General features: G+C 50.9%; 2 protein-coding genes across 8 annotated transcripts in view; one reads left to right on the top strand and one right to left on the bottom strand.

Moving 5' to 3' along the window:
* Slc37a4 (solute carrier family 37 member 4) lies at positions 1 to 6,065 on the top strand. Of its 7 annotated transcripts, none has more exons than XM_010629294.2 (11): positions 1 to 51; positions 542 to 691; positions 1,340 to 1,677; positions 2,414 to 2,646; positions 3,033 to 3,276; positions 3,729 to 3,887; positions 4,122 to 4,207; positions 4,692 to 4,805; positions 5,009 to 5,074; positions 5,427 to 5,565; positions 5,683 to 6,065. In XM_010629294.2, the coding sequence occupies exons 3-11, from the start codon at positions 1,530 to 1,532 to the stop codon at positions 5,847 to 5,849; spliced, it is 1,356 nt and encodes a 451-aa protein (XP_010627596.1). In that variant the 5' UTR covers positions 1 to 51; positions 542 to 691; positions 1,340 to 1,529; the 3' UTR covers positions 5,850 to 6,065. The 7 variants fall into 7 exon arrangements, with proteins under 7 accessions (XP_010627596.1, XP_010627595.1, XP_033620269.1 ...); XM_010629293.3 differs by lacking the exon at positions 1 to 51 and adding an exon at positions 83 to 149; XM_033764376.1 differs by lacking the exon at positions 1 to 51 and having other exon boundaries at positions 167 to 691.
* A 157-nt stretch (positions 6,066 to 6,222) lies between these two features.
* Positions 6,223 to 8,852, bottom strand: part of Trappc4 (trafficking protein particle complex 4) — a 5,553-nt gene continuing 2,923 nt past the window's right edge. The window contains exons 4-5 of the mRNA XM_010629300.3: positions 7,927 to 8,053; positions 6,223 to 7,577 (exon numbers count right to left, since the gene is read on the bottom strand). Coding sequence (XP_010627602.1) covers positions 7,499 to 7,577; positions 7,927 to 8,053 — 206 coding nt within the window. The 3' untranslated portion in view covers positions 6,223 to 7,498. The remainder of the gene's footprint in view (positions 7,578 to 7,926; positions 8,054 to 8,852) is intronic.

The following is an 8,852-nucleotide window of genomic DNA, read 5'->3' as shown; positions in this document are numbered from 1 at the left end:
CCCGCCAGCCTGGCCCCGCCCCATTTTAGTCGGGCTCCAGCCTCGGATCAGGTAGGGGGAGCGGGCGGGGCGGGGCGGGGCGTTACTGGAGAACCGGATTGAGGTGTCTCAGGTGTTGGGGTTCCAGTGTTGGCAATGTCTAACTTCCGGTATGATCCGGGCTGTTTCTGCAGCTGCCTCTTCCGGGGTGGGGGGCAGTTCCTGAGCCTGGGGGCCGCCGAGGCGCTGATGTCCCCCTTTAATTCGCTCACTCCTGTGGTCTCCACTCCTCTCCGGCGCTAAGCCTGGGCAGTTCCCACCCCGGAATCGGGTGTCCTGGGGACACGCGCTGGCCAGGTTCCCTCTGAGTCCTCGCTGCGGGCTCTCCTGCCAGGCCCTCCGCGCCTAGGTGCGCCCGCCCGCCCGCGCCTTCTGCTCCAGTTGCCGCCCGGCCGAACGGAAAGGCCAGCGGCGCAGCGGGCTTGGGAAGCGGGGTGCTCGGCCTCTCCCGCGCTCCCCTGCAGACCCAGCCAGACGGAAGCCCGCTCTGATGTCTCTCCAGGAATGGGGTCCCAGAGGCAGCTCTGAGGGGCACCATCGAGGACTCCGCCCCGCGTGGAGCTTTCCGCTTGACACTGGAGCCAACGGGGCGGGAGTTCTCCCTGCTTCTCATTCTGCAACTGCAGGAGTTCCCTCTTAGCCACATTTTCGTGTAAGTTACCGAGGGCAACTGAAGTGATAAAATAAGAAATGGAAAATTCCAGAAATAAACAATTCATAAGTTTGAAGTATATTGTTATAATTGTTAGTCTCTTACTATGCTTAATTTGTAAACTTTACTATAGGTATGTATAAGAAAATATTTCATATATGTATATGTATGTTACTATTTCTGGGAGTGCCAGAATGTACCCCCAAGGATAGAGTGTCCTGTTATGAGCTAGGCAGTGGGTGAGGTCAACTCTAGAAGGCTTGGAGATGAGGCTTGTTGCGATGTTATGTCTCATTGAAGGAGGGAGAGACTGCAGAAATGGATCTAATGCTTACTGCAGTGCCTGGCAACGAGGAAGTCCTCCTAACCCTTCCCTGAGTGAATGAGTGAGATGGTGACTGAGGGAGCAGGGCTGGATAGAGAGGGCAGCTCTGCTCATCCCGCCCCTGCCTCCCCTGGGCTCTTGCAAATAAAAGTAATTAGATTGAGCTTTTAATCACAGCTGGTTTCTCAGGCAGGCATTCATGGAAAAGGCAGAAATCCTGGGGACATGGGGTGCTAAACAGGCTGGCCTGCCACTTTCTGGGAGCCCTCCCCCCATAACCCTGCAGTTTGGCTGTCTGTAATCTATTTTCTTGTCTCCCTCAGGACACTGGGTTCCCTAGGAGCGGCCCCAGGCTTAATAATTGTCCAGAAGGCAGCTATAAAGGGAGCCTAGGAGGCTGAGTGGCGGAGGGAACAGAAAAACCAACTCAGCAGATCTGGGCACTGAGAGAGCCAAAAGCAGGAGCTTAGTCAGAGGCTGTGCGTTCTGCCTGGTAGGACCTACTCTTCTACCATGGCGGGCCAAGGCTATGGCTATTATCGAACTGTGATCTTCTCAGCCATGTTTGGGGGCTATAGTCTGTACTACTTCAACCGCAAGACCTTCTCTTTTGTCATGCCAGCATTGGTGGAAGAGATCCCTTTGGACAAGGATGATTTGGGTGAGCCCTGAAGGGCAGGGTGGTGGGCCCTGGGACACAAAACTCACAGGGCACACTGAGTGTGACAGTATGGTGTGCACAGGCATGCAGTCTACATGGAGGGTCTGCACAGCAGGGCTGGGCCAGTCACTGTGTGCCCCTGGGTGTGGGTAGAGGACTGAGGAGGGTGCCTTTCTGGTATGAATATGCCCATGATCCACCTGTCCATGCTGTTGTGGGGGCTCTGGGCAAGGTTTCTCCACTGTGTGGGTGCATGCTGAAGCTGCAGGGGAGTGCTGGGAAGTTAGTGATCTCATGTGGCCTGGCATGCTACCCCACAGGAAGAACAAGATCCCCATCCAATCCTGAACCTTTCACCCCGTGTTCAGAGATAGGGTGACAGAGCTGCCCAATGCCTCAGCCTGGTGTCCAGGGTGCGGTGGGAGATCGGGTATATGCAGCTCCCATAGAGGAGAGCTGTTTCCTTCTTGTCCCCAGTAGCTGCTGCTGGAGCTCTCTGGGGGCGGAAAAATCTGAAGTCAGCTTAGGGCTAGTGCTGCTGGTGGGGCAGGCAGAAGCATCAGCAGAGGCAGTGTCACCAATTGCAGTGCAGGCTCCTGTTCCTTGGAGAAGAAACTTGTCGTACCCTGCCGGCCACCTCTACACACCTGATCCCATGCCTTCCTCCACCCTTCCTGTGCCTCTGCCCTGCCCCTAACCCCCCAGGTGTCCTGCTCCCTGCTCCCCTCCACTGCAGGACTCATCACCAGCAGCCAGTCGGCGGCCTATGCCATCAGCAAGTTTGTGAGCGGGGTGCTGTCCGACCAGATGAGTGCTCGTTGGCTCTTCTCCTCTGGGTTGCTCCTGGTTGGCCTGGTCAATGTAGTCTTTTCCTGGAGCTCCACAGTACCTGTCTTTGCTGCTCTTTGGTTCCTTAATGGCCTGGCACAGGGGCTTGGCTGGCCCCCTTGTGGGAAGATCCTGCGGAAGGTGAGTGCTTCCAACAAGCCTGCTGGATTGGCATAGAGCAGTGCTGGGGAACTTTTAGAGCTTTCAGGGATACAAACAGCCCGCTATGGCACACGTGTTATAGGCTTGCCCCCGCTGGCATAGAGGATACCTAATTAGCGTGGGGGAGCACCCTTTCTTACCACGACCGCCCCCAGCAGTTCCGAGCCAGCTCCTATTGCTTGTCAAGATATTTTAGCAGACAAGAGTGGTGGGATCAGGTGACAGATGAGGGAGCTGGCCCTGTCAAGTAGAAGTACTCTCTCCCTTACCCCTGTAATGTGAGCTTCTGGATCTCCCTGACATAAGCCCAACATTCGACATGGGCTGGAGACCTGGCACCTACTCTGTCTCCCTCTGCCTCACAGTGGTTTGAGCCATCTCAATTTGGCACCTGGTGGGCCATCCTGTCAACTAGTATGAACCTGGCTGGCGGGCTGGGCCCAATCCTGGCCACCATCCTTGCCCAGAGCTACAGCTGGCGCAGCACTCTGGCCCTGTCTGGGGCACTCTGTGTGGCTGTCTCCTTCCTCTGTCTCCTCCTCATCCATAATGAACCTGCTGATGTTGGACTACGCAACCTGGACCCTACCCCATCCAAGGGCAAGAAGGGTGAGCTTCTACCCAAACCAACCACCAGGGGACTGCGTTCATCATTGATTTGGTCAGAATGTTGTTGAGGACTAGACTTATGCCTAAGCTGGCCAGTGGATATAAGGAAGGGGTGGCCATGGAAGTTGCATGGGGAATAAATAAAACTATCTCAAGAGACAGAGCCAACAGGTGATGTGACTCATGTTATGTCCTATCCTTTCCCGAAACAGCAGGCTTCTGTGGGCTAGAGCACAACCTAAGTGGTTTGAGTACCTTCCTCCATCTGCCCTAGTTCTGTTTCTCTTTCATTTATTGAGACTTGCAGTGGGGTTTTGGAAGCAGGGGTGTAAAGGGATACTTTTCAACTGGACCTGGCTATGCCCATGGACTCTGCTTCTGTGGCTGGTTAATGGGGGCGGGGGCGGGGCAGCAAAAGCAGAGCCTGAGGCCTGGTCTCTTCTCACCTCCAGGTTCCTTGAAGGACGAGAGTACCCTACAGGAGCTGCTGCTGTCACCATACCTGTGGGTACTTTCTACAGGCTACCTTGTGGTGTTTGGAGTAAAGACTTGCTGTACAGATTGGGGCCAGTTCTTCCTTATCCAGGAGAGAGGGCAGTCCGCCCTCGTGGGTAAGATGAATACCAGGGCATAAGAGCAGGAACCAAGGCGATGAGAAATCCAAACCCTTGTTCCCTTATCCTGTTTATTCTTTCCTTGAGGTTGGGCAGTAGTCACACAGCTATGGCTGGTCACCCTTGGTATCTTTGCAACTCCGCAGCCTTCAAGCAGTTGTGGGACAACTCTAATATGTGACAGCCTTTTACCCTACAGTTCCCTTTCTCCACCATAACTCTCTACTGCAGGTAGCTCCTACATGAGTGCCCTGGAGGTAGGGGGTCTTGTGGGCAGCATCGCAGCTGGCTACTTGTCAGACCGGGCCATGGCAAAGGTGAGTGGGCAGGAGAGGAAACATCCCTTTGGGTCGGTCTTCCTGGTGTAGCTGAGGCAGAGAGAGTAATGGGAGTGCTGGGACATAGGCCTGGTGGCTTATGTGGGTTTAGGTTGGGTGAGGTGGGAATGATTCCAGTCTACTGTTATCTTCCCTAGGATATAGAGATAAGGCTGTTGGAGAGAGGTTTTTAACAGAGGTCAGGGAGAATTTCTCTCAGCCTAGCTGTAGGTTTCTCCACTGCTCGAGGAAAATAGGGTGGTAGCAGACTGAGTACAGCTCCCCAGCACGTGTCCCAAACCTGTGCCAAGGTGGAGGAAGGGAGGGTGTGGAATTTGGCCTCAGGACATGAGTAGCTCCTAGGGCCTCCCAGAGCTCCCTGGAGCCAAGAACTGTGATGGGATTGCCAAAGACCTGTCAGTAGAGGCCCTGCTGTGTCAGAGTCCAGAGTGGGCACCTGACATCCCTGGGCCTGTATTCACAGGCGGGGCTATCTGTCTATGGGAACCCTCGCCATGGCCTGCTGCTGTTCATGATGGCTGGCATGACAGCATCTATGTACCTCTTCCGGGTAACAGTGACCAGTGACTCCCCCAAGGTAAATATGGAGAGCTTGGGCCATAGCAGAGTACAAGGAGAGAAAACCAGGGCCATTGACTGTTTCCCTGCTCCTGCCTGGGCCAGTCCTTTCTCTGCCTTTGGTTTCCATTTTCAGTTGTTTGCACTTCAGCTCTTCTCTGTATTTTGGTTCCTCTCCTCCACTCCGGGTCTGCTTCTCTTCTCTTCTTTCTGCTCCTCTAGGAAGTTGCTTTCTGGACTCCGGCTCTCCATCCTCTCGCTGAGCTCACAGGCTTTACAGAACATGAGGTGCCTTGAAGATATCTCTGGTTTCTCCCTGGCTCTTTGCCCTCACCTTCTGCCTTGCCCCTCATCAATCAAGCTGGTGTAAATTCCCAAACAGAATCCGAGTCAGAGGGATGGCTCCTGAAGCTCCCCTTCCTGCCCGCCTCCTCTCTTGGGCTGGCTCAGGGCCCATCCACCCTGTCATTCTGGCTCTTTACTGTCAGCTGGAGTGGGGAGTGGGATGAGGAGGGTCACTTATTGTCTCTTTATTACTACTTGTTCCTGGGGGCTAAGCACTTGTCTCTCCTCTGGCAGGGGCAGGCAGGGAGGGAGTGGAGTTTCTTACTCTGAATGCCACTCTGCCCTGCCCTTGCAGATCTGGATCCTGGTGCTGGGTGCTGTGTTTGGCTTTTCCTCTTATGGTCCCATTGCCTTGTTTGGAGTAATCGCCAACGAGAGTGCCCCTTCCAACTTGTGTGGCACCTCTCATGCCATTGTAGGACTAATGGCCAATGGTAAGTGATACTTCCAAGGGTATATGCCTCGCTCTCTCTCTGCCTTGCTTAGAGGCAGGAGCCACCCCACCTGCTTTCTCCTCACAAGGTCTCAGGCTCTTCTCTCCTCTCTGACAGTGGGTGGCTTTCTGGCCGGGTTACCCTTCAGCACCATCGCCAAGCACTACAGTTGGAGCACAGCCTTCTGGGTGGCGGAAGTGATCTGTGCAGTCAGTACAGCTACTTTCTTCCTGCTTCGAAACATCCGCACCAAGATGGGCCGAGTGCCCAAGAAGGCCGAGTGAAAAGTGCTGGCTCTGGAGCACCCCCTCACCTGTGGCCTACCCTGCACTGAAAGGAAGGCTGCCTGGGCTAGCACTGAGCCTTCCGTATTCCATCTCTGTCCTTCGCCTAAGTGGCACCGGAAGTTATCAGTGTCTCATAAGGATTCAGCTCCCCATCCTGTCCTCCATTTAAAAGACAACCTTTGTTTTTGGACTCCATTAGCTATTTCCTGCTTTCAAATGAATAGGAAACTGGATGTGAATGTCCCTTACCTTTCTGTCTCTCCTCAGCCTTGTCCTACCCCCAAACTACCCATCCCCATCTGAGCTAAGGCTGTCCTTTGTGATTTCCGCTGTATCCTGAGACCTCTTGGCACTGGGCAACACCTTTTGCTAATACCTGAATCTTCAGGGTAAGAGAGGAGGCTACTACTCTCACCAACATCCTGAGTACAGTAAAGAACTATTAGGAGGGCAAGATGACTTGTTATAGAAAATTAAAACTAGATTTGATATAAAGCAGTCAGTGAGTGACTCATTCTTTCAAAAGGCGTAAAATAAGCCAGCGAAAGCTTTCCCTGAGAAATTATCTTGTTGGCCAGGGATATAGTTCAGTGGCACAATGCTTGCCTGGCAAGCTCAAGCCCCTGAGTGATTACTGGTACCAAAGGGGAAAAAAATTATCTTAACACCTGAACTTTTCCCTGGAATGCAAAGTGTGGAATGGAGCCTTTACACTCATGCCTCTCCTGTTTTTTTTTTTTTTTGTATTGGGGATTGAACCTAGGGCCTTTGCACTGAGCATCCCAGCCCCTTTTGTTTTTACAATACTGCAAATTGAACCCAGGACCTTGCACTAGCCAGGCAGGCCAAGCACTGCCAAGCTATATCCCAGGCTGTATACCTCCCCTGTCTTTAGCTGAATATTGTACTTCAGTGATCAGTATACAGAGACAAAGCTATTGGAACGCAGGCAGGTTAAATAACTTGGCTGGAGGTAGTACAACAGCACTTTGATGGTAGTATGGTCAGAAAGTGTGGGTGCAAATTCAGGCTGTTGGTAACGAGCCTGGAGACTGAGGCATAGTTTGTACTTGCTAACTCCTGTAAGAGAACATACACCCTGGCGGGGTGGAGATGGAGTGAGATAAAGCAAGAAGGCCTAGCTCTAAGTGCTGGGCAAATGTTCCATCTCCATCACCACTGCCACCTCAAGCCAGGAAAGCAGCAGATCAAGGACGACATCCAGGACACCCGATTCAAGTATTACATTCAATACATACTCAGTGAACATACTTGCTTTGTTTTCTACTAGAACACTATCTCAGCTTCTCAGAATTCCCATACCATTTGTTTTTCTTTCCCATGCCTTTCCTCAAAACCATCAGTTATGACAGGAAATGTTGGATCAAAGAAATGTTTATTACAGCACTTACGAGCCTACCTCCTCCATGAATAAATCTGTACAGAGTTAGGAAGAAGGACCACGATGTATACAAAAGGGAAGAGAGCACAGAGTTAAGGCTCAGGGATCAACGTGTGTCATCAGGCTAGATAGTCTCCGTTTTCAAGTACACTAGCAAGGCTGCTGGATGCCCTGTTGAGAGTGGAAACAGTGGAACCCTTGCTACAAGACTTCTCTGAATTTGTAAGTCCAAAGCAGGTTTAGCTTATGATCCTGGTCCAAAAGTCCCGGCCTTTTCTGCTACTTCCAGAGCTAGCTTCAGGTTCTGGTCAAACAGCTCACACCTAGGCCAGATCGAGGAGACAAAGAAAAAACTGAGGCCTGAGGCTCTCCCCACTTTAGATATAGACAGTCAGTGGAAACACCACTTGAAGGACATAAAACTCCAAGCAAAGTCTTTGTAAATTTTCTGAATTAATAAAAGGCTAGTCACTTTTACTTAAAAGTAATATTCTGCTGGGCCGGGGGTTTAGCTCAGTGGTTCCGCCGCCTATCTCGCAAGGACAAGGACCCGAGTTCAATCCCCAGTACCAAAAAAAACACAACAAAAACCTGTAATATTCTGCTATATTTCAAATGATTTGGGGGAGAGTGTAAGGCTTTGAACAATATCTGGAGAATAAGGCCACCTACCTGATGGGCATTTCCAGAGAGTAGAATGGATTCTTTAGGGCAAAATCTGAGTAAATCTCATAAATTTTTCGGAGAAGAGAATCGATTCCAGCTTGCCTAGGATCTGCCAACACCACAAACTTGATCCCTGAAAAGAGGCCAGAAATCGGTTACCAAAGGTATAGTGCCATCAAATAATGTTGACCTGTACTTTTACAGTACCTTCAATTTTGTAAAGTACTGTCATAAGCCCATTTTTATCCATATTGCTACCTAAAGAAGAAAAGGCAAACTTCGAATCTACAGAGGGGACCAGGGAAATGAAGTGACTTTTATTTGACCCAGGTACTAAGAGACCAGGCTTTGAGTTCTGCAACTTACTCCATCTTGAAATCTCTCAGCATAAACTGCAAGCTGAGAACAAACTCAGGCAGTTTTCAATTATCTGCATCAAGGGAGAACTACAATAACATACAACAAAGGCCATTTTTGGGTTTTTGTTGTTTTTCTGAGACAGTCTTGCTATGTAGTTCAGGCTGGCCTTGAACTCAGTATGTAGCCCAGGCTGGCCTCAAACTTGCAGTCATTCTCCTGCCTTACCCTCCTAAGTGCTGGAATTATCCAAAGGCTATTTTCTTTTTTTCTTTTTCCCTGTGGTACTCAGGATCAAACTCAGGACCTTGCGCTTTCAAGGCAGGTGGCAGCACTATTGAGCTAAATCCCTGTCTCTGTTCTGTTGTTTTTTTGGTACTGGAGATTGAGCCCAGGACCTTATACTTGCAAGGCAGGCATGGTGGCTAAATCCCCAGCCCTAAAGGCCATTTTCATTTGGCTTTTTAAATTTCATTTTGAGGGCACACGCGAGGACCTGAGTTCAATCCCCGCACCCAAATTTTTTTTTTCATTTTGAAATGTGTGCATCATTAAATTTTTTTTTTTTTTTTTTT

This window comes from Fukomys damarensis, unplaced genomic scaffold, assembly GCF_012274545.1.
Source record: "Fukomys damarensis isolate Sample0158 unplaced genomic scaffold, DMR_v1.0_HiC HiC_scaffold_16, whole genome shotgun sequence".
In the NCBI taxonomy this organism is placed as follows: domain Eukaryota; kingdom Metazoa; phylum Chordata; class Mammalia; order Rodentia; family Bathyergidae; genus Fukomys; species Fukomys damarensis.
The sequence above is the reverse complement of the archived record's forward strand: the minus strand, read 5'-3'. Positions and strand labels throughout refer to the sequence as shown.

Bases quoted from the DNA above. Each gene is read 5' to 3' on its own strand.
- Slc37a4 (XM_010629294.2), top strand. From the start codon at position 1,530: ATGGCGGGCCAAGGCTATGGCTATTATCGAACTGTGATCTTCTCAGCC. The intron at 4,208-4,691 runs GTGAGTGGGCAG...CTGTATTCACAG, and splicing joins CAGACCGGGCCATGGCAAAG to GCGGGGCTATCTGTCTATGG. The intron at 5,566-5,682 runs GTAAGTGATACT...CCTCTCTGACAG, and splicing joins TGTAGGACTAATGGCCAATG to TGGGTGGCTTTCTGGCCGGG.